Below are 25,156 nucleotides of genomic sequence, written 5' to 3'. Positions count from 1 at the left end.
TCTTCTGACCATGAAGGCCTTCTAGCTTTAGTAGCAACCACGATTCCATGATGCAACCCATCAACCTGAAGCGGTTTCTATATCTTCAGAGCTTGTTTTTTTTGACAAGCTGCATTAACTTTCACATGCCTCTCACACTGAGTTTCTCACATTTTCAGAAAGGTTACAGCAGTTTTGTGTCTATGAAATGCCTTAATAACATAACAAAGCACATCGGCAGAGAAATAAAGACCTTTTACAGCTGCCATATAGCTTATTATGTTTTTCAAGGTTAGCACTGTCACCACACAGCTGGTTCGTAATTCGGCCTTGCTACATTCTCTCTAGGTACTCTGGCATCCTCCCAAAGTGCAAAAACATGCATGTTAGGTTAATTAGTGTTTCCAAACACTCCCTGGGAGTGGGTGTGATTTGAGGAGGAGTGGGTGGTTGTTTGTCTCACTGTGATGGACGGGTGAATCTGTTTGGGGTAAACCCTGCCTCTCACCTAATAACAGCTGGAATAGACTCCAGTTTAAGACCCTTAATTGGATTAAGCAGGTATAAAAGTATGGATGGATGGATGGATGGATAAATGGATGGATGGATGGATGCTCTCCACCATGTCTTTGCCATTGTGAAAAATAAATCAAGCTAGCCCAGTTATTACACTGTTCATTCTTTATTTCAGATCCTGTAAACTCTGAAATTGTTTATTCACATATATTCAACCAAGAATGTTCTATTTTATTTTCAAGTTCATTTAAAGGAACATTTCAATTCTTCCAAAATTCTTCAAATTGTGTCTATAATTGTGTCTAGCGTATGTTCAACATATCCATTTTATTCTCACTATGTGAAATTTCTTTTTTCTTGTCCTTCAGTACTTCTGAACATTTCTTAGGAAATATTACACAAAATTGTTTATTCACATATATTTCAGAAGATAATCTCAACCGTGTGCTTAGAATTTAGTGGGAGCCAATGAATCCGACCAGGCATGAACATACACAGATAACTCAGATGCTTGTCTCTGAAGAATTGGTAATGTTTTCACCTTTCTGTGGGATGTGTAAATAGCTGATGTAAACTAACACAACTTTATTAGGTGATAATATTCAGTTTTATGGTTGCAGCATGTTATCCTACCTCAAAGTGGTGAAAATAAATAAGTAAATGAATAAGTTACAGCTGCTTTCAACCTATTCAACCAGATTTCATTTCCTGAGAAAGACCGGGCAAGCTATTACCTTCCTTGTAAAAGGTTAATGATGCTCTTATAGCAGACCACAGGTTTACTGATGTAAATAAGCAGGTTTTTCCAGTGGGGTGAACTCTAAAATGAGAATTCTTTCTTTACCAACTAAACTAGAAATTTCGAGCATTTGGAGAGTTCAGACCTCTGCCAAGCAGCTCATTTCCACCCATATTGTTATTTTTAACTCTTTATTATAATCCAAACATTCATTGTAAACACTAATCGAGTCCTACATATATTGGTGATGACTCCGGTGTCTTAGTTATATTGTGGTGTTTGTTAAATGTTTATATATATTTGTTCTCTTTCAGTGATAAAAAATCCAAAGATCCTGCATTTTTTCCTGTTCTGGACAGCGGTATCCAGCATTTTACCAGGATCCAAATCTAGCTTTGCTATCTTGTAAACCCTGTTGGGAACTTCTCCTGAATTTTTTTGGCCAAGCATCCTGACCATTTATTGAGCAATTACATGCATATATGCGGAAATGACTATTTCACAATGATAACTTAGACCAGGATCCTTTCTCAGTCAAAAAAATAAAATAAAAATAAAAATTCATCCAGTGGTTTTTGCTAAAAACAAACAGACAGACATACAGATAAATGCCAGTAAAACCATAAACAACTTGGTGAAGGGAAAATCTACAATAAAAAACTAAGCAAAGTAAATCCTTATGTACTAGTTGATTCATTTTAGCAGTTGTGTTGCCCGACTGACTGCTGACTTTTGTAAGTTACTATTGATTCTGTTGATGATTTGGTTCTTTGTCCTTGACAACCAAACTGGTTGGCTTGAAGCGTTTCCTGAAATGCAGCAGAAGTAGCACTGCATTCACGTGTTTGTACCAGAAGAAAGGATGAACAAAACAACAGAAAAATGATTCAGTGTGGATTAAACAAGTTGTTTAGAATATTTCAGGTGGGTTTAATTGTGGCAAATGTGTGAAGTGTTTTTCTGCCCCTGCAAGGTTCCAGCTGGAGGATGTCACATAAATTATTCCAAGTATGTTTAATGCAATGGTAGTTTTTTCATTTAAGGTCTGAAGTTTGAACTCATGATGGATGTCAGGACGCTGGTCATCTCAGGTTGGTTTTGGAGTGGAGAATCTGATACTCAATTTTATATCTATTGTAGGTTTTCTGAAACCAACATAGGTTCATACTTTTATATTTTTAAAAAAAAAAACTTTTTTTGTTTTATTTCCCTTCACATCTTTTAAGGGATTATTATTGGCTACAGCTGCTAGCTTTTCTTTGACAACATAAAAGAGCTTGCTTGACAGAACCCACTCCTTTGACCAACTCACAGAATCTAGAGTTTGGAGCAGATGTGAGAGAGAGAGCATCATAGATTTAGACACGCCGGGAGTTTTTCTTGGAGACATTTCTGCAGCCTGCATAATGTAAAATTCCAAGATCTTTGTTTGAAACAAATTCCAGCAAATGGTTTATCCAGACTGTCACCCTCACCTGCAAGGAAATGGGTTTATATGGAAGAAGCAACCGTGGAATCAGTGAATCTACTGTCAGACAACTTTGACATCACAATGGACTGACAGGACCTCATGAAAGAAAGGAAACTCCTTTATGCTACACATTAGTTAGCTGCATAGCCACGAAGAAAAAAAAAGTCTTTTGCATGGAAGGTTGATTGTGTTTCTCTCCAGCTGTGTTTCCACTACATTTTTCACAAAATAAAAAGTGATATTTGTATGTTTTGACAAACAACAATTTTGATTTGCGGGTGTTTCCATTGAACAGTGTTTAGCGCATTAGCCTCAAGTCTTGTTAAAAAAAATCTTGTTACTCTCGCGAAATTTTAGTTAAATTGCGGCTTATGCATTGTAGCCATGGTAACCTACTTGCTGTGAAGAATTTGAAATGGCTTTTCGAAGCTTTTCTCCATAATTTTCTTTTCTAAAACTCTAAAATTTGCTGTTGTTTGTTCCGCACCTCACAATCTTTACCGGAAATTAACTGGTCATGACCCCAGAGACACATAAATACAAATAGAGTGTTTCCATTACACTTTTGCCATATGTTTCAATATCGAAACATCTGAAAAACCACCTCACAAGAGTGTAAAAAATTTTAGAAATATTTGAGACTTTTTTTCAAAATGAGGTGTTCCCATTAGCATTTTTTTTTTTATTGCAATATTTAGTTTTTGCGCAATTCTAGATGTAATGGAAACACACCTACTTATACCTATGAATTCAAATTAAAGTGACATGTCTTTTAAACCTTAAAAAGTCCAAATAATCTCCTTTCTTCACATTTTATTTGAAATTGACATTTTTGCAGCACTTCTTGGCAGGTCTGAGGATGCCTTTATGGTTGCCCCAGACATGAAACTGCCACATACTGCACATAAAGGATCAATGTCATATGTATTTGTCCAACGTAGACAGCGTTCAGTCCTGTAGTTTCTCCAGTTCAGCTTGTACAGTGAATATCTGCTCAGTAAAATAAATGAATAATATGGAACAAAAAAAAACACTTGAACATTTTAAAAGAAATTGATTGCACCATCAGTCATAAAGTACTCAGTGAAAAGTTATGGGATTTTGGGATTTTCTTATTGAGAGTCTCAGGAATTAGAAGACCATGTTTTATAATGAATTCTTAGAGCTGGATCTCACAAAGACTCAAGGCTTTTTACTTAATTTTTACATCAGACAACATTACTAGTGGCAGATTTATCACTGTTTGTTGCCTGTGACATCTTTAACCTCTCACGAGAAGCATCTAGAGTCTAAACAGACGCAATATGTAAACCCTCTCTCAAATATTGCCTTCTTTCATCCTTTTCTACAGCATTTTCATAAGCTGTGAAGGCAGAAACCTTTGAAGGTAGTGGTGTTGAAGGTTTTATCTGCTGTTTTTGTGTTTAACATATTTTGAACTTCCTGTGGAGAGACATTCATCGCTGCGTGGCCAAAACTCTACTTGATCAAACAAACGTCACAATCAAACAGGTGTAATGAGTTACCCTGAGGATCCTTAATACAGCCACACACAGGGAGTTCTGGACAAATGACCAGTTTATTGGTGGAGTAGTATGAACAGAAGATCAGTCCAGGGGAATGGTCTGCAGAAGAAACCAGGCAACAGCTGGAAGGTAAACAGGATGGCAAAATACTCGTCCAGGCAACGACAAGGCTCAGAGATCCAAAGACAGGCAGGGTCGGTAACCAGAAGATCCAAAAAGTTGCGGTGTCCGTCGAGGGCAAGGCAAGGAGGGTAATCCAGGGGCATAAAGCAGAAGGTCGGCAACTGAGGATCAATCCGTAGAACGCTGGAACAAAACTAGACATAGGTCTGATTATTATCTGGCAGAGAAGGAGGGATTGGAGGGAGCTTAAGTAGGCAGTGAGAGAAAAGGAAACCAGGTGAATTGAATGAGGTAGCAGAGGCAATTAGGAAGCCAGCAGGTGGATCGAGTTACCAATGATGAGCGCCAGGAGATCAGGGTGGCAAAAACATGACAACAGGTTAGTTTAAAAAATGCTGCATGTAAGACAATGGTGTGAATCTCTACATCAGTGTTCCACAATTTATGTTAAAATTTCAACCCATTTCTTGTTTGTTGATTTCTACACATTTGGATAAATATTATTCCAGCTTCTCTAAAACACATTTTTTACTGGATGGTAATTTTTTTTCAGCAAACAGGTTTTCTAGTGAGACAATCAGCAAAATGTAGAAAGCCAGTAATATTGTTTAATTGCAGAAACAAACTTCTTGAACTTGAAAAATGTTCCAGAAATAAACTGGAACATCTGTGCAGCGACATGGTTGGCTAGAAAATCCTCTGTGTTGGTTTCTTTTTTTTTTTAGCAGTCAACTAAAACCTAAAACTCAAATTAAATGTGCTCCAGATGCATTACTAGTGGTTTACACTGTCAATACCATATCAGAATCGTGAAGCTCAAGAGCAAAACTGACGACCTGTAAAGGCTCAATCGTAAATCCGGATGGCAGGGTCAGTCAGGGTCCAAAAGAGACTGAACTGCTGCTCATGGTCTCCATAGATGCCAGGCTGCTGATTGGTCCTAATGAAAACATCCTACTACTTTAAGACCAGCTGAATGTATCGTCATGATTTCAGGCTTGTAGACTATGGAGAATCCAGCAGGTTTGCAAAGCTCTTATGTTGCATCCAGATATTAGTCATGTATGTAAGCATCATCTTCATAACACGGGGGAATAGTTGACCCTTTTTGCCAGATGCTACTTGCTTATGTTAAGTCATATTTTTTTACAGTATATTATGCATTCAGTATCATTCTGTTCTTCAGTTGTGGCTGGTGTTCAGACAGACTAGCTTTCATTCTACCACACAGAGAAAGAACCTGCATTTGACTCATATAATTAACACGAAATGAATTAAAAGTAAAGAAAATATTTTTAAAAAGGCATTGGATGCATACAGAATGTCAACAAATCTGCAGTATTTGGGCAGAGGAAGGCATGTATAGAGAGTAGTAATAGAAGGCCATTTATGTTCACCAAATAAACTGCTCAGATATATGTACACTGCAGATCTGGCATATTCTAGTCACACTCCAGTTGTAGATTAAGTGAACAGTAGTTTTTAGTTTACTTTCATGTCACCAGCCGGTTCAAAGCAGTGGAGCTGTCTGTGTTATGAGGACTCAAATATAGAAGGAAGTAAGCCAATCTGGCAACGATAAACCATTGCATGGCTTTCTGGTGAAAGTCTGTCAAACAGCTGAGTTAAAAACGAGGCATAATTGGTTGTGATGTCCTTCTCTGGCTTGGTGCAACAGGAATCCACTCAGTATCCACGGACCAGTGATTCTTGTAACTTTGATTTCAGATTTGACGCACAGGACTCTGATCATGATGTACTGGCTCCTAAAAAAAATGAATCCAAGATATGTAATTTCAGCTACAGTGAAAAAGTCCTGGAGCAAACATCCAACAAATCAAATGCACAAATAAACACATCATAGTTCTCAGTCTTTTCATTTGCTTTGAGAAAAGCACTCTGAATTCGATTTTACGTGGTTGTTTAACCAACTTGGTTGGTTTAACTGGCATTTCTTTTGGAAAAAGGAGAAAGTAAAGCAGTCATACATCTGCTGTTGTGGATACTTGCAGCACTATTTTGTCTTCTGATGTCATTCATATACTAATGTGCCCACGTACAGTTTATACCCAGAAACATAAAGTACATTTCCATTTGGTAAAAAGGCCTTTTGTTGCATGAGTGGCCAAACCATAGAACCACAAATCCCAATAAATTACAATCATACATTTCTACAAACATGCACTCACAGACTTAATTAAGATCAGTTAGTGTCCTCCTCTGTGTTTTGTCTCCAGCACTAGTTCTCCAGTTAGCTGCATGGCTGCAGGGGGGCTCAGTTGTCATCTGTCCCTGGAACATGCTCCCCATCAGACTGTACATCTGGGATGGATTACATGCCCATGTGTGGCATTTTAATTAGTTGCACCTCGGTTTACTTGTGCACGTAGGGCTGATTTCAACTCATGAGTGCCACTAATAGAGATTTGAGGTTTTATGCCTCATTGTCTCACATGCCCCTGCCTTTTGCCTGAAGACTGCTGGGATAGGCTCCAGCTTCCCTGCAACCCTTCCTCGGACTAAGCGGTTAGGATAATGAATGAATGAATGTCTGACATGCAATTGTTGGGAATGAGACAGGGTTAAAAATGCCTGGTGGTCTCTTTCTCTGTTAGTGTGGTGAGAGGTTTCCATTGAAAACACACTTTTAGCTGGTTTGAAAATAATAAATAATGTTGATGGCTCTATCGCTTCAGGCTAAACATCATTACGCTATTGTATGATGGCTGGTGAGGTCATGCATGGTGAGAAAATGCTGTTTGGAAGATCAGGCAAGAAAGAAAAGAGTGAAAATGCAAATGGGAGGAAGACATATAAGATTAAGTTATTATAATAGGTGCAAAGGAAATGTTAAGAAACAGGGGTGCCAGGCAGAATCACAAAGCAGGAGATTTTTGCATTGCAAGTCGTGCTTTGAATGTTTGGGGTTTATTTGTTGAAAGAGAAGATTTGCGAGTGAGTGGCGCTACAAGTGTGTCTCTGTTGCAACAAGGACACTGTTGTGTCACTGTAAACACCAGACATAATCAGACTTGATTTGAATGAAATGGAGATTATTATCCCATCAGGGGAGCTAACCACTTCCTCTGTACAACACTGCCCCATTTACAATAGACAGCACACATACGCTAAGTAAATAGCTGGGATTAAACTTTCAGAAGGTTGCAATTTCCAGTTTGGAAAAATGTTTCAGGCTGATTTCATCAGCAGCGTCTCAAAAAAGCTGTCCATTTAAAAAAAAAAAAAAAAAAAATTATCAGAGAATAAGATCTGCATCAAAATGTTAAGGAAAAAGGAGGATGAAAGAAACTAATAAAATTCAGCTGTTAATAATGAAGATGATCAAGTTGAAAATGATAATAAAATAGAATAATTCAAGTTGGTTTTTGCATGTGGCTTATAGCTGTTGTTAGTCGTCCATCCCAGGAGAAAAACGTGTGGAGGATGTTGGTGGTGATGGTAGCAGATAAGCGTCAGGTCGATCTATTATGTATTTGTGTGTGCTTTTGGTTGGATTATGATAAACTGTAAATACACGCTGCCTTGTTTTGTCTGCCAACATTTCTGCTCCTGTGCATATATGTAGCATGTTTGTTACTGGATGCTTTCTTGTGAAACACATGTGAAACAGCACATGGGGCAGTGATTGCCCCATGTGCTGTTTCACATGTGTTTTCTCACTGGGACTGATTACATGAGTTATACCCCATAGTTGACTTTCAAGATGACAGCCTCTCTGTGGATTTTACCCCGAGTCAGCAAACTGTTTGTTTACTGGTTTTAAGTGTTGTAACAGCTTCATGTTGTGTAACCAGTTGGGATTTGTTGGTCTGGAAAAGCCGTTAAATCTCGGTTACTTGACCATTGAAGTGACTGACTTGTGCTTTTTATGTTCTGTTGCAGAGTGGATGAATGAATTTATTTATTATAATAGATAATCTAAAAATATATGAAAACTAGGGCCAATATATAGGTAAAAGAACACAACATTTGTTGTTGGTATTTGTGACCAGAGGGTGTACTTACAGAGGGACTAATTAGGTCAATACAGACAAGCTTTTTCTATTTATGTACTTAAGATTATTATTATTGCATTGTCAGTTTAGTGATAGTGAAGCAAACTTGGTGGCTTTGTTAAATCAGAATTATTCTCACCTAATCCCGACTGGAATGGGCACCAGCCTCCACAACCCTGCACCAGAATGTATTGTGTGGCCGATCGATGGACGTGTGGAAGCCAGAATAATTTCATGATATCCAGGAACCACTTGTAGAAAACATCCAGTCTTGTCTCATGTGCGTCGCACCGAACCAATTATTAAGTATAATTTTAGTGAGAGATTTCACACTTTCTGAGCCTTTCAGGGTTAATTTTGGCTCGGTTTGTTTGCAAGCTAGATTCTGCTGGTTACCTCTGGCAATCTGTGACAAAACTGACAAAAATGGAAATATTTGGCGGTAAATGTAATTGCTGCCACTACGGTTTTAGGGGAAGTGAGCCTGTGGGAATTAAAGAGCATAAATCTTTTCCCAAACTATCATCACATCAAGATCATAGCTGTGGAGAAATGTCAGCAATGAACTTCCAACAATTTTTCTATCAATTGTTTATCATGTAGCAGCTTGTGAAGACTTTATGATGGCTGCCAAAATTTAAGAATTTATTTGCTCAGGGGAGACAAGGGGTGTGATATTCCCATGCATCGGCCTTGGAATTCCTTGCTGCTGATGTTGTGCTTGCTGTACAGTAAATGCCTAAATGATTCACAGCAAATTACTTCAAGCCCAAATGTCAAAGGAGGTGAGTGTGTGTTTGGACAGTTGCCCATCTCACATTAGATGTTCTGTGAGCGCTTAAACCTGCATGTGATTTGTCGCTGAAGTCATTGATTTACCTGAACATGAGCTCTTCGAACAGATTAAGAATACAAGATGCAATGCAGATCTTAATTTTTGCTTAGTTTCTTCATTTGTTTGTTACTTATTGTAGCTGGAGCATCATTATCATTAGAGCACACACAGTTTTTCTAGATCTCTAACAAAAAAAAAAAAAAGAATGTCATAACAAAAAGCGTCTCATTTATCTTGATATGTCAGACTAAGAGGTTAGCACACTGGTCAAGTTTCAAGAGATTTATATTGTCTCATGCTGTTTAGAGGTCATGAGTATTAGCAATGGTTTTCCACACTACTGGTGCAGAAGAGAGTGGCTGTGGTTAGGGACAACATAGCCAAAACAGTCTACAGAATCCTTAGTACAGCCATGGGAACCTCTCCCCGAAGGAAAAGGATGTCAGCTTTTCCATCTCTGAAAACTTAGGCTGTAAATCCATGTTCCGTTCAGAGCAGCCAGAAACATTTCCACGTTAGTCTTTAAAAGCATCTCCGATCGCCGCAAATTTTTCCTCGCTCCACCTTGAGAATTTACAGGGATGCCAAATTCTAGGTCACATGGAAAAACAAGACTTTTTGTTTCTTTTGTGTTGATCAGTTTCCTGAATGAAAATAAAACTTAGAGGAACTGAATTCTGTTATTGTGCACTTAATGTATGAGGATAAAATATCATTAAAGTATGTGTGTGTGTGTGTATATATATATATATATATATATATATATATATATATATATATATATATATATATATATATATATATATATATATATATTTATATATATATATGTATATACACAAATATATATATATATATATATATATATATATATATATATATATATATATATATATGTATATATATATATATATATATATATATGTGTATATATATATATATATATATATATATATATATATATATATATATATATGTGTATATATATATATATATATATATATATATTTTTTTTTTTTTTTAATGAAACATTCTCATTTATTCCCTGGCTTTCATGCAGAGTTAAAAACTGCAGTAAAACCGTTTTTTTCAGCACTCAGGGATCCTTTGTAATTGTACTCTCCTCAACAAGGGAACCCTTGTTTTCCAGTCTGCTTGCATGTGCAGAATTTCACAGTGTGTGTGTGTGTGTGTGTGTGTGTGTGTGTGTGTGTGTGTGTGTGTGTGTACATAAGTGTGCATGCATGCTTATTTTGAAGCCACTCATCAATCTCATTCCACAGCACAGCTGCAGTGGCTGAAGTCACCCAATTTGACTCAAGAGGAGTCTTAGCAGCTCATTAATGGATGGAGCAAAGTCAGCTGAGAAACAGAAGTTACTACCAGGTTCAAAGAGTGCAGACATTGGTCTCCATATGTGGTGCTGTATTCTACACTTGTATAAAGTGGATAATGGCCACCATGAGTTAAGCTAAATCTTGCGTGGACACTGACACAAAAGTGTTGAGTAACAAAGCTGATTACACAACTCCACGTGCCAGGGGGGTTCAGCCTCAGTGGTTAGCTGATTAAGACAAAGATACGCTGCTACATCATTTTACACTGTGAGAAATACTAACAAGCATTTTTCACAAGGATTTTTCTTAAGAATTATAGGTAAAGGCCACTATGTAATGCGGAATAAACAGTGTTTACTACTGTTTTCATAAAGTTTTATGCTTCTGGTTTTATTTCTAGTTAGAGAGTAAGATTTTCAGACTTTTTCAGATTTTCACTGTTACTCCTTTGTATCTTCCTCACATTCCCCTCTTCCCTTTTCTTTGTTAGTTAGATACATCCTATTTCCTAAGCCGCTCCAAACTGCACTTCATACTTTGACATTTTAATCTGCACGTCCGTTTGGATTTGCCAGAACTAACATTTGGCTCAAGAGTGGCCTTCAGGAAATAAAAATGCTTTCATTTATTCATCAGATAACAACTTGAGCCTGTGGCTTTATTAATCACACAGCTTCTTTTGTGTTATTTCTTTGCAGAGATTGGACCAGTAACAATCACAACAGACCCAGTAAAATTCCAGAATGAACTGAGAGAGCTGTACGTTCAGGTGAGCTCATGACCTCCATCAAATTTAAGGAAGATCAGCCGTGGCCTGACGCTCAGGTCATCTGGCCTTAATAATGCAGCAAGTCTTGGTTACACTAAGTGTCGAAGTAGGAAGATCTGCAAGATGTTGCAGAACTTAAATCAGATATATTACATGGATTGCTCAGAAAGGATATAAAAGAAAATCTTCTATTTGCAAGATCAGTCATTACAAGCTTAGATCACATATTGACTTTAATTCAGTGGAAAAAAGGTTGAGATTTATTTTCTTCTTAGTTATAAAAATAGTATTTTTTTTAAAAAGTACTTTGTGTACTTAAATAGAGTACTTAGTGTACTTTCTTGCAAAGAAAAGAATGGTTCATTTAGTTGTGTGATTTGGAAGGCGGAAGAAAAGTTGCAATTGAAATACATCTGCAACAAGGACAAAGGTGCCGTTCAGACGGTTCTTTGAAGAAGCTCTTTGCTGTGCTTGTTGACGATGTGGTGTATGAGCGCATTGTATGCAGTGTGGAAAACCTTTCTTCTCACTTGCAGGAAGGATGCATATTCTACAGCTGATATTCAATTCAATTCAACTTTATTTGTATAGCACCACTTCACAACAATGTTGTCACAGGGCACTTTACATACACGAATCAACATACACATCATTTCGAGCCAATTCATACATATTAATTCATACATATCCAATTCATACATATCCTATAATAGAAACCAACTGATTGCTTTGAGTCATGACTTCGATCCAATCCCCCATCCTGAGCATGCACGCAACAACAGTGGGAAGGAAAAAACTCCCTTTTAACAGGAAGAAAACCTCCGGCAGAACCCGGCTCAGGGAGGGCAGCCATCTGCCTCGACTGGTTGGGGTGGAGACGACAGGAAAGACAGATCAACATGTACAATATTGACAGCATCTCCTCCACCACATGATCAGGAATAAAATATTTCATTTGTTTCAACTTTAGAGGCAACTTTAGCAGAATTGAAAGCCAGCTGTTGTTCCTTTTTGGGTTGTTATCACCAGAGGAAACCCCCTGCGTTGTCATTTTGCAGTTGCTTCTTCAAATGCAAAGTTGAGTCCTTTCCTGCTGAGATATTTATGCAAAACCAGGTTTAACCAGGCTTTCAAGAAGAAAATGTGTACACATGTATCAGAGAAACAGTTGTTGGTTTAATGACAAGAAGCGTGCGTATACCAGCACAAAATAAAAATATAACTGCTTTAAAATGACCTACAGAGCCACAAGGTTAACCTGTGTGAAAATTTTTTACTTTAGCTGAAACCTGAAATCTTAAAAAAACGTCTGCAAACCTTGAGGAGATTAGACAGACTGCAATGTGGCTGTAAGACCCAGCATACAGCTGAAAGAAGTTTCTAAGTCATAAAAACATAATTAATTTACCATTAAGAATATATTTACATAATTCTCAAGCCCTTTTGTCAGTCTCTTAGACTAAAGAAGCTGCACATTTTAGTTTAATTAATTTACTAAAAACAAAAAAGAAACTTGTTTGATTGACACTTGGAAAAGCACAAGTGTAAATGCACATGGACACTCTTGGTTGATCATATTTTTTTCCTCTTAGGGAGGTGGTGACTGTCCAGAGATGAGTATCGGTGCCATTAAGATAGCTTTGGAGATCTCTTTGCCAGGATCCTTCATTTACGTCTTCACAGATGCCCGCTCTAAAGATTACAAGCTGACACATGAAGTCCTGCAGCTCATCCAACAGAAACAGTCACAGGTCTGGAAATCGCTTTCTGTCAGATATTTTCTTTACAAGTCCTACATAGCAGAGACCACATTTTCATTCCTGTTTCTGCAGGTGGTGTTTGTGTTGACCGGCGACTGCGATGATAGGACTCACATTGGTTACAAGGCATATGAAGAGATTGCATCTACAAGCTCGGGCCAAGTCTTCCATCTAGACAAGAAGCAAGTGAATGAGGTAAGAGCATTGTGTAATGTACATATCAACTGCACATCTGCTCACTTTTCTTCTTTAGAATTCAGAGTTCAAAAGATGTGTTTTCGTCACAGTGATCAAATCCTTTAAAAGCCGCCTGTGATTTCCGTTAAATCTGTGGAAATTAGGTGGTGACTGAAAGTTTCACAACCTCTCTTGTTTCTTTTGTTGTAGCACATTCAAATCTGGGCTCCAGATCTGATGTGCAGGAAACATTTTATTGATTGATTCATACCAACAGTCTTTTTGAACTCTCCAGGAAAATGTAAATCAGTCATCTCCGACTGTGAAATGAGCCAAAGCCTTAAATTTGAATGTTCTGCTGTTTTATTACTTCGAGATTAAATTTCTCGCCACAAAGCAGAAAGCATCTGTCTATATGTTGAACAGCTGTTAAACTGCAGTAATCCGATTCTCTTGTTTGATTCATGAATATTTATATTTTACTGTAATAAAGTTTTGTTTAAATGTTTTGATCTTTTGTTTGTTTGTGAGTGCAGTTCTTTTTCCGTAAGAGCTTTTTCATTTCCCGCACCTGGTCTCTCACATATTAGTCTTATTTGAGTAGCATCTGGTTGTTGCACAGTAGTGTTTGGATTCCCAGCGGCCTCAGAGAGGAAGCACGGGGCAGGACATGTGGAGAATGTTACAAACTTAACTTGTTTAAGTCTTAACATAAGAACTTGAGGGGATGTCTTTGTACGCAGCTGGGAGAGAACACATGTCTGGGTCATAAATGGCATGCTACCTAAATGGTTTTCCCATCTTTACAGGTTCTTAAATGGGTAGAGGAGGCGGTGCAGTCCTCGAAAGTCCACCTGCTGTCCACTGACCATTTCAGTCAGGTCAGCAACACTTGGCAGATGCCCTTTGACCCCAGCCTAAAGGAAGTAACTGTGGCTCTTAGCGGCCCAGCGCCTGACATCGAAATAAAAACTCCCCAGGGTATGATAAATGTTACCATCTACCATTAGTAATATCAGCTGGATTCCTAAAAAAATTTATTTTCCAGATGTAATTTTATTATTTATATGACATTTGCATGCACAAAATCCCTAAGTGTCTTTTCTGATATACTTTAACTTTACTTCTTTAGGCTGATTTGACTCAATAAATTGAGAGATACTAAATACGTTGCAAACTCTAGGACACCGATAAGTATAGGACTTGAAGTACAGCACAAAAGGCAGTTTGAGTACATCAAATCGTAGCATTTTTTTCTATTGTAATACAGATTCCAGAAACATCTGGGATCCATACACTGCTCTGTGTGCACATGTTTTTTTCCCTTACATTATCTTCACTGTTGTATAAACTATGTCTTGCATCTTCAAAACTTCCCATTTGATGTCAATATTTCATGTTTAACTCGCAACCAAGCTACAAAAAGCAGTAAAGCTTCATTTATATCAGTCAAAGCTGCAGAAAAGGTAAATAATTGTCTGAGTGTTCATGTTTGGCCTCTAGGGAAGCTTGTGGAGAAGAATGACGGCCTAACCGAGCTCTTGCACATTCCCAACTCTGCCAAAGTTGTCAACATCAAGGACCCACAACCAGGGATGTGGTCTATCAAGGTAAACAATCCATTCTTTACCTGGACATGTAAAAATTACAGGATTTAACAATTCCCAGAGCGAAGGGGAGATAGACTGCAAATAGTTCAGTTGTATGAGGTCACAACTCACACGGCAGGAGGGAGCTGCTCCCTTGATGGAGGTTCTTCAGTTTAGTGCAGCATATTGAGAAACAGTGATGTGTAATCAATTTAACATCCATGTTGTCTGGTGAAAGCATGTCTCAGCCAACCAAAACACGATCAGAAAGACCTCTGAGAGGGTTTTTATGACAGTCCAGATACATGAAGATAAAGTATGTTGAAGGCCACTGCTGTCAACACGGCCTGCTGCGTCGTTGTCGGGGCACTCTTAGTCGATGCTGTTGGTACCCCCCTGTCAGTGTAATGCCAAACAGGTCAGTCATTTAACTGCTTGCACTGTTGAGGCCAGATGTTGGGAAATGACAGGAATTTTTACCTGAGTGATTTGTTGATGGGGCCTCGATGGCCTCTGTGTCCTCTGAGGACCTCAGGTGGGACAGATTTGCTTATTTCTGCAGAGCTGGGTTCTGTGTTAGATGCTTTTTAAGGGAAAGGTCTCGAATGAACTGTTCTAATAGTGTTCCTGAGTGCCGTTAATAATGAAGTGATATTTGCATATTATGCCTCAGTTGCCTGCACCAGTTTCCTGGTTTCTAAACCATCTTTCTTTCATCTGTAGCTTTGTTTCCAAGGCTATCTAAAGAAATGGGGATAAATAATTGAGGGGGGATTTGGCTGTTCTTCCATGCTGGGTTTAAGTCACATTAATGGGCCGTGACATTCCAGTGTGTAATTCAGGACATAGCTTGTGTGTGAACCCGTTTTAATCTGCTTTTAACAGGATATTGAAGTAATGTTCCCCTCATTATCATCACCGATATGTTTCTCTCATAACTCTTCAAGGTTTACGACACTGAGTGATAATTTAATTTACTCATTTATATTTAATGTGCAAATCGCAGCAGTAACCCCACTTCTTAAAATCCTAAGCCAGAACTTCAGAAGTTGACTCACATTATGTTAAACAGTGTGTGTCCATTCACAAATTACTGGCATTTGTCATCAAAGCCATCACAACTCTGATAGTGCACATAAAGCCTGCTTCATGCTTTTCACATCAGCTTTTACTGGGATTAAACTCAGGTTTAAATGCAGTTTACAGTTTTTACTGAACTTTATCCTCTGTTACAACAAGGATCCATATTCTTTTTCTTTTGCTTGTCGTCTTCTTTGCGTGTGTGTTTTTGAAATGAAGGTTGATTGAAGCACATGCACAGCTAGCAAGCTTGCATTAAGCATAGTTAGCCTGAAAAAGGTCAGTCTGTGCACACGGGTGTGAAATCAGGAAATGAGCAGCTGTAATGACAGGACCTCTTCTCGACTTGACTTACAGCGTGACCTTTGAAGAACCTCTCCCGTCATTACAGCTATTTACAACCAGCTAAGGACTCAGGACTATTCTGTGGCAGCCGCTGAGGCAGGTTTAATGGCCTCCAAATGTATTGTGTTTCATGATAGTAGACAATGATGTTTAAAAGACTTGGCTGACTTCCCATTGTTGGTTGAATCCTACCTAACTTACTTTGTTTGAGCCAATTGAGGGACAGCTGTGGGTCAGGGGACATCGTGGCAGTCCCTTGGGTTACATGATAAATTATTCTGTCAGGAGATCATTCATTTAGTATCTGCAACAGATACTAAATGCTGCTCAGTCAAACACTCTTGACAACAGCAAGTCTTAAATAAATAAGTACAAGTTTGGTGATAGTGATCGTATTGCCTGACTGAATAGCACCGCCATTTTGATATGTTTATGTTTGGTAGAATTGAACCATTATGAAGCAGAATCAGCTCATTCTCTTTCATTTAAAGCAATTGCGCGTAAAATCACAGTTCAGGATTGCGTGCCTCTTTCTTCATTGGGACACCATCAAGGCATTTTTACCTGAGGTGAGGAGTTTCCACATCTCACCAACATATACTTCAGAGTAATTACTCCGTCTCTGTTTCTGCAATGCTTCAAAAGACCTCCAAATGATGAAGACCTCATAGGCCATTATCCTCTCTGATTATAGTGATGGCGTTTGTTTAAGTGACGCGTGAGCATCAGAGTGAACGGGTCATCTCTAAATTGTGGATGTTTTATTAGCTCAGGTGTGAGATATTTGACAGTAAACAGGGACTTACTCTTTGTAACTTGTCTGTACTTGTGAGGATTGTTGGCGCACAAAAAGCTGCTACACAACAGTCCTAAAGCTGTGCCTGTCATTAGACTCCTCAGCAATGCTTTTGATGCAATGACTTTACTTTTGTGGGTTTTTTTTCTTCTTCTCTCTGAATTCCATTAGACTCATCACCATGCTGGCATAACGTTTGAATTTTGAAGAAATAATATACCAATATGCCTTTTTATTTATTATTATTTTAAATCAGGCTTCCAGTAAAGGAAGACACTCAGTTCGGATCACAGGTCTCAGCACCATTGACTTCCGAGCTGGGTTTTCCAAAAAACCCACGCTGGATTTCAAAATGACATCCAGTAGGCCGGTTCAAGGTGAGGAAAAATATTCTTTCCAGTATGTTTTGTTTCGTTCACCCGTTGCAGCGCATATATTATTGGACAATGACAAATACAGATTTTCAATCCAAACTTTCCAGGTATTCCTACTCACATCCTTCTGAACACCACTGGACTGTCCCCTCCTGCTCGCCCTGACAGGCTAGAACTCCTTACAATAACAGGTGAAGTTATGAAGACTTTGCCTATCCGTTACTACCCCGAGCGTCAGCTATACAACCTCTGGAACATCACAGAGTTCATCCCACCCAAAGAGGCTTTCTTCCTGCGGGTGACAGGATACGACCGGGATGGTTTTCTGTTCCAGAGAGTCTCCAGTGTTTCTTTCTCCAGCATTACACCCAGTGAGTGGATTGCATGCAGCGGAAGATACCAGCTACTGCGAATTATGTTGCTATTTAAACTGCACAAGTGGGTAAATGTCCTGTTCTGTTAACAACAAATTCCTTTTAGATGCACCCAAAGTGGTGATGCCAGCCACCACTAATGGTTACTACCTCCAAAGAGGGGCTATTGGATGCCAGGTCGAGAGTTTGATACCCTTCACTCTGCGCTTCAGCCGGGATGGAAGACAACTTGGAGTGGACCAACTCTTCAGGTGAGGAGGACTGTGGAGGAGTTTAAAGGGCTCCTGAAAAGACGCTACTGCTTCCAAGTTTTCATTCTGTATTTCAGCAAAATACCACATTATGCACATTTGATTATCTTTCTGATAAATGTCAAGGCTAACGCATTTTTATGGCTTTTTATGACTTGAGTTTAAGCTTCGCCATCCTTCAAACATTTCGACACATCATTTCAGAAAAGTCTCACCAGCTAGACTTTGTGAACATATCGCTTTCCTGCTGACCAAGTTCTGGAAGAACGTTTAATGGGCTATTTTTTGGCATCCAGTGTATGAAATCTGTTACAGATTTTAAACCATGTATTCCCAGCTGATAAAAAGTCAGAATAATGTAACAAAATATATCACAAAAAGCTTGTAATTGGGAGAACTATTACAATGACAGTTTACATGTGACTGAACCTTACTGGATTTTATCAAAAAAAAAAAAAAAAAAAGACTGACAGACCAAATGGATTCAACGTTATGTTCACACATTCACAAGATACACACCCATCCCCATTCCTCTTTTGATTGCAGTGAGTCTGATGATGCATCATGGGAAATAAGCCAGGTAACGCTGAAGGATGAAGGCTACTATGAATGCATTGCAATCAGCAGTGCTGGAACAGGACGAGCTCGCACCTTCCTGGATGTGTCAGGTAAACAGATATTATAAGACTGTCCTTGTAGAGTAAAGGTACAGGAAACCAGCAGAATTACTCATGAATTTACAAAAAAGGTAAAAAAAAAAAAAAAGTTAGAGATGACAATATTGTCATATTTTATACATTAATAAATTAGAGAAATGGAGCGAGGTACTTCTCAGTGCATCAGGTAACATCCCCATTGCTACATAAGTGATGGTTGGCTAGACTACCCATAACTATGAGAGAAAAAAGCAAAACCTGGACAGTTGGGTCCATTACATACAGACTCCAACTCAGGAGATGCTCATATCCTAACTATAAGAATCATAAAAAAGGAAGGTTTTCAGCTCGATCTTAAAGGTGTGGAGGGAGTCTGCCTCCCGAACCCATGGTGGGAGCTGCCTGTTAGTTAACAAACCATGGTTAGCTGCTCTCCATCACTGTGTTTAATGAGCCAGGGCTGTTAGACAGGAAAGTACGCAGGCTGGCAAGCATTAGACTGTCAGTGAGTGTAATTGGTCTGTGATGGATCTGCTGGAAGAGCGATGAGTGGTTTAAAACATCACTATATTTAATGTCCTGTATCATGTTTAGAAAATACCACTTAAAGGACGCACACATATTAAAAACACAACATACTATAAGTGAAATGGTGCATCAAGACACACACACACACACACACACACACAGGAACAGATGGTTGGAATCCAAGGGACCATTGAAACGGTTAGGATTTTACTGTCTGACGTCTCTTATTGTGGATCTAATGCCGAGAAATTGCACAAAGGCAGAATTATTGTAACTTAATGGAACATTTGGCAACATAATATTGTAATCCATGCCACATGGTTTAATATGTGGTATCATATTTGAGAAAGAAAGGCGGCAAAGTGGCCAAACAGCAAGAAGCTCGCTGGTTCGAGCCTCGGCCGGGGTAGGTTTGAACAGTGGCTTTTGGCATTTGCATGTTCTCCCTATGTATGCATCGGTTCTCGCCAGGAACTCCAGCTACCTCCCACCATCCAAAGACATGCATGTTAGGTTCATTGCTGGGTACATGATCGCTTATCACATGGAAGTAGCTTTGAATATAATCGTTTGCCAAATGACTGTAGAATAGGAGATTTGTAAATCGGACTGCAGATGTTGCACAGGTCAATATTTGTACAGAAGTTTAAAAGTGTGCACCACGAGAAAACTGCATGATGGTGACTTTAAATAGCACTAAAGATACTACTCTTCACACTATTATTCACAGCTCTTCACCAGCTCATGCAGAAAAACATAATCAGGATAATAAATTGGGTGTCTGGTGATTTTGTGATCATGCTGTTAAACCTTTGTTTAAAAAAGATCCCTTCCAAACTCTTCAGCACATCCATTTTCCAGTCAGAAACTTTTCCGCTATGGGAGACGACAAAGGACACACCAGGAGCAGTCAGGAGGGGTTTTTTTGTCCTGTCTTTGCTTTCCAAAAAACTTTCTGCTCCATGGAATTTACCGGAGTTTCATCAACAAGAAGAGTGCCAAGCAGAAAGGTAGCCAGAGGAGAATAACAGAGCAAATGAGTCATTTTGTGAAACACAAGAAAGGAAGAGGGATCCAGGCAGTTTTCCAGCTTTGTTTACAATGACATAGTTCAGTGTTTCTTCTCGCCCTCTGCTTTTGGACCAGTTTAATGTAACAGTATGACAGGTCGCTTCATTAAATACATTTAATATACACACACATGTGTACACACAGTCACACTCACCTGCCAAATTTGTGTCATGCTAATCCCAAAGGGCAATGTTGAAATCTCCTGTTTCCTTCCTTTTCCTCATCTTCCCTTTCTTTTTCCCTTGTTTTTTTTTCCCTACACAACCCAAAAAGAAAGACTGGCAATACATAAAAACCAAAGTTATGAGTTTTTTTAAAAAAAAACATTTTTAAGAAAAATAGATAAAAACAAGAGCATGCGAGCAACAGATCTTCCTCTCTGACAAATTAGTTTTTTTGTTCATATTATGACTTTTATTAAAGTTAGACAGCCCCATATGGAGTTGCCAGAAAATATATTAAACACCCATACAGTTGAATTTCTTTTGCTGTATGGGTTCAATCATAATGCTGTTGAATGTTAATGCTATTTATATCATAACAAAGTCTTGATTCAATTCAGTTCAGTTCTATTTGTTTATATGGAACGACAACCATAAATGTTTACACTGCCACTCTAAAAAAAATTTAAAAAACAGGAAAAGCGTTTCTGTGTGGATGATTATGATTCAGGTGAGTTAATTTGCTCTAACTGATGCAGTAAGTAGCTTCTCATTTGTTAAACAATCACGTCAGAAAAACCTTGCAGTCGAGCAAACAATGTTCATCTCTTTCAGAAAGGTCAGTTTATCAGCATGCATCAGCCAATAAAAACATCTGGAGACATCGATGAAACGACTAAAATTGGGTTTTAGTAGTCAGTTCATAATAAAGAACTGTCCAACACGTTGTTAAAAAGTAGAAGTATAGACGAGAACCATCATAGTTTGGGAAGAAATGTGGTTGGAATAAATGCAGAATGATTGTGATCGGTGATCTCTTGAATATTTAGTAAATTATTACCAAAGCAAAAATCTAATTCTAAAAAAAAAGAAAAATTATATAAATAAAAAATAAATAAATAAATTAAAAAAAAAAAAAAAATATATATATATATATAGATATATATAGATATATATATATATATATATATATATATATATATATATATATATATATATATATATATAGATATATATATATATAGATATATATATATATATATATATATATATATATATATATATATATATATATATATATATATATATATATATATATATATATATATATATATATCTATATATATATAGATAGATAGATACATAAAAACCACAACAATAGTAGAACTCAAGGCTATGTTTAATAATGAAATTAATAGCATTTCTAATTGCACAAAACAGTTGTGTAGCCTGAAAAAAACCAGTGATCAATAAGTTTAAATGGAAAAAAGAAAGCATAAGGAATAGACTATGGAGCAATAGAAGGAGGTCCTGTGGTCTGATGAGATTGGATTTGCCCTGTTCCTGGGGGGTGGGAACATCACAAGCCTGTGGGGTGGGGGTCGTGCTATGATCTGGTGTCAGATCTAGAGTCAGCAACATTTTATGCCTAAAGAATGAAGTAAGCCGACAACCTGAATATACGTGTTAACAGGTTATAATTCCATCAGTGGATATTTTCCCTGACAAAATGAACATAATCCAAGATGACAATGCCAGGAATTATCACGCTCAGATCGTGAGATAGTGGTTCAGCGAACATCAGTTCATTTTCACATATTTCCACACATTTACACAGTGCTTCCATTCTCCCACAGCAACTGAGCAAATAAAATAAATATAAAAGTGTGCAATATTAATGTCTAATTCATAAAAAGTCCCCTTGATTTGCAAATAAATTAAAACTTAATCAACTCAAACTAACAAATGAGACTTAAAATTCTGCGTAGGTGCATTAAATCCCTTATGTTGACATTAAAGTAACCACAACTTTTGTTGTCTTCTCACACTGAAGAGCCTCCTCCAGCCATCACAGTCCAGGGTAACGTTACCGTCTCCCCTGGCTCACCTGCCGTCCTCACCTGCCACGTTGTTAGCACTGTCAGTTTCAACATCACCTGGCTTCGAGGAGGCCACGATGCCCGCCAGGATCCACGGGTAAACATCCTGGCCAACCTTTCGCTGCAGGTGTCCGCTGTAACGCCAGATCATTCTGGCTGGTACGACTGCATCGCTGCAAACGAAGGAGGTGCAACTGCAGACCGGATCTATCTCACCGTGCAAGGTGAGGAGTGTGTTTTTAATGTGTTGTATTTGAATCTGTCGTGTAAATTAGATGAGAATTCTGGCTTCTCATTTTCTTTTTTCTTTTAATGTTTGATTTTCATGTGTAGCGTGTGCAGTTTGTGCTTACGTGTGTGAAATGTTATTTTTGTATGTGTGTGCCTACTTATTCTTTATTTACATTAAAAAGGAATTAAACTCCTACCAAAAACAGCCGCTCTGTAAAATATAATTTTCTATCCCAAATACCTCTTACTTACTTTCCTCCCTCAGTCCCCATAATTCTTTGTTTAATTCTAAATCTTTATGAGACGTTTGAAAATGATTTCTGCATGACCACGTTTGCTATCCCTGAAACACTGACGGTCCTGCTCCTGACGCTTTGCTGACTCTGAATCAGGGAGACTCATTCTTTTTCTACAGATGACAGGCCGTCGTAGAGCATCAGCCAGGAATCCTGGATGCGTTACAGCAGCCAGAATCTGATATTAGCACATAATCTCAGCCAGAATCAATTGGTGGTGAATTCAGGAGCCATAAAGACGAACTTAACGTTGTTTTACATGGTCCAAACTATCCAACAGAACATCCTGTATTTACTTTGCTATAAAATCTCCAGTCTCAGACGAAGTAAATGTGAAATCCACACGCTGCTCACTGAAGCCTAAGTTTTGTGTGAAAATTCCCCGAACAGTTGATTGACTTGTACTTCTTTTTTCTAATAATGTTTTCAACCTGTTTGTTCTTCCTTCTTCAGTTCTTCCAGCTTCTTTGGATTTAGCCTTTCTTGCCGCAATCTCTCTTTTACCCTGAACAGCTGTTAGCAGGCCTTGGGGGTTTCCTAATTACCCCCTGGCCAGTCCCATCCTAGTGATTACCCTAACTTTGAAGTAGGTCAGGTCTGTCAGGTCTGATGGCATCTTTCACCTCTTGGATGTAACACAATGAAATTGACAACATGTCTATATTAAGCTGGCCAAAGGTCTATTTATGTGTTACCTCTGATGTTGAGATTCTGTCTCCAATAATAGCATCTTTTAATCCGAAATACAGCAGTGTTCTGTGTATTTATTACTTATTAGTTATTCATTAAGATTTGGTGAATTGTGAGTTTATTACAGTGCAAACTAGGATACAAAAGAGGTTGCAAAAGCTTATAAAAGTTTTTTTTGTTTTTCTTGATCAGGGCTGATTGTTGTGATATTTCAACTTTGTTTTAATCAGACAGGCTGATTTGATTTATCTCTAAGAAAAGGAGGAATGCTAAGGAGAGTGAGAGAGAAAGTCAAGACTGGAGGAAGATGCCACATGAGAGGCGGTGAAGACTGATGAGTTGAGGAGAAAAAAGAAAGATGGAGCAGGTGAAGATGAGGGCTAAACAGACTTGCCGGCATTATAAGGCTGCAGAGTTAAGTTTGTGGAATCTATTTGTATCTGAAATGGGATGAATGTCTCCCTCAGGATGATCTTGTGAGAAGAACATCTTGTGATGAGAAAACCTGGTTTACCTGTAAAAGTAACAGATTACAATAACGCGACAATTTATATACTTAATGTGTAACTCATGCTGAACTGATGCATTCAATAACGCAGGATCTATAATGAATTCCTGTTGCTTATCGTGAATTAAGGTTGATCTCAGTGTGGACTCGTGATTACTTCACACTTAAAAGATCATCAATTGATTAATATTAATTCTGTTATACATATATTGACATGATTAGAAAGTAAATACCAGGTGTAACCAATGAAATATACAGCCTCAATAGGATACACACGTTCATTAATATATCATTATGTTTACTTTACTGACATGAGGATGCTCCTGCATGTAGTCACATGGTGATAAGTCATGTCCTAATGATTATTAATGCATTCACTACAGGTAAGTCCCTTCTCATTGAGATTTCATCATTAGTGAAATGATCACCTAAAGTAATTTTACATCAAAAACCATGTCAAATTTACTATGAAGTAACTAGTAAGTCATGTTTTCTTTGAGTGTGGATTATAAAAAAAAATCAATAAATATTGAATTGAGCTTTTAATAGCATGAAACTAAATGATATATTTTAGTCTAAACTGTCTGTCTATGCTGACTCATAGATGAGTGAATGAATAAACAGTGAGTTAAATTGCATCAATTGATGTTAAGTGTGAAGTAATGGCAGGAATACAGATCAGTATGAACAAACAAGCAAAAGGAATCCATTATAGATCATGCAATAATGAATACATTAGTTTAACATGAGTAGTGCACTAGCTAAATACATCATTTGTCCCATTTTTCTGGTGTTACCTATGTAAAAATAGCTTAACTGTTGTTCTGTTGTTCTGACACCCTCTTGTTTGACTTGTTTTGTACAGTCAACTCCGCCTAGCCTCGGCTGTCATGAACATTAAGGTTCATATGATGGCAAGCTGAGGAATTTCTAATTTTTTTTTTGTGTCAAAGTTGTGATATAGCAGGAGGATTGCCTGATTTTGATTTATTGTCAGCATCTGGTTAATGTGCCGTAAATTTGTCAGAATGTGACATCTCTCCTGACCGAAGTGTGAGCACCTGTCTGAAGCGCCACG

The 25,156-nt window shown here is 38.0% G+C and overlaps 1 protein-coding gene across 1 annotated transcript in view; it reads left to right on the top strand.

The window, feature by feature from the left end:
* Window positions 1-25,156, top strand: part of hmcn1 (hemicentin 1) — a gene marked incomplete at its 5' end in the record, with an annotated part of 83,138 nt that overhangs the window by 7,234 nt on the left and 50,748 nt on the right. The window contains 10 exons of the mRNA XM_079244567.1: window positions 11,241-11,311; window positions 12,904-13,062; window positions 13,144-13,266; window positions 14,058-14,229; window positions 14,752-14,858; window positions 17,315-17,435; window positions 17,540-17,803; window positions 17,913-18,057; window positions 18,604-18,725; window positions 22,308-22,577. Of these exons, the coding sequence (XP_079100693.1) occupies window positions 11,241-11,311; window positions 12,904-13,062; window positions 13,144-13,266; window positions 14,058-14,229; window positions 14,752-14,858; window positions 17,315-17,435; window positions 17,540-17,803; window positions 17,913-18,057; window positions 18,604-18,725; window positions 22,308-22,577 (1,554 nt within the window). The remainder of the gene's footprint in view (window positions 1-11,240; window positions 11,312-12,903; window positions 13,063-13,143; window positions 13,267-14,057; window positions 14,230-14,751; window positions 14,859-17,314; window positions 17,436-17,539; window positions 17,804-17,912; window positions 18,058-18,603; window positions 18,726-22,307; window positions 22,578-25,156) is intronic.

This window comes from Telmatherina bonti (genome assembly GCF_933228915.1).
Source record: "Telmatherina bonti genome assembly, chromosome: 8".
NCBI lineage: Eukaryota > Metazoa > Chordata > Actinopteri > Atheriniformes > Telmatherinidae > Telmatherina > Telmatherina bonti.
Note: the sequence above shows the minus strand (reverse complement) of the source record. Positions and strands in the feature narration are given on the sequence as shown.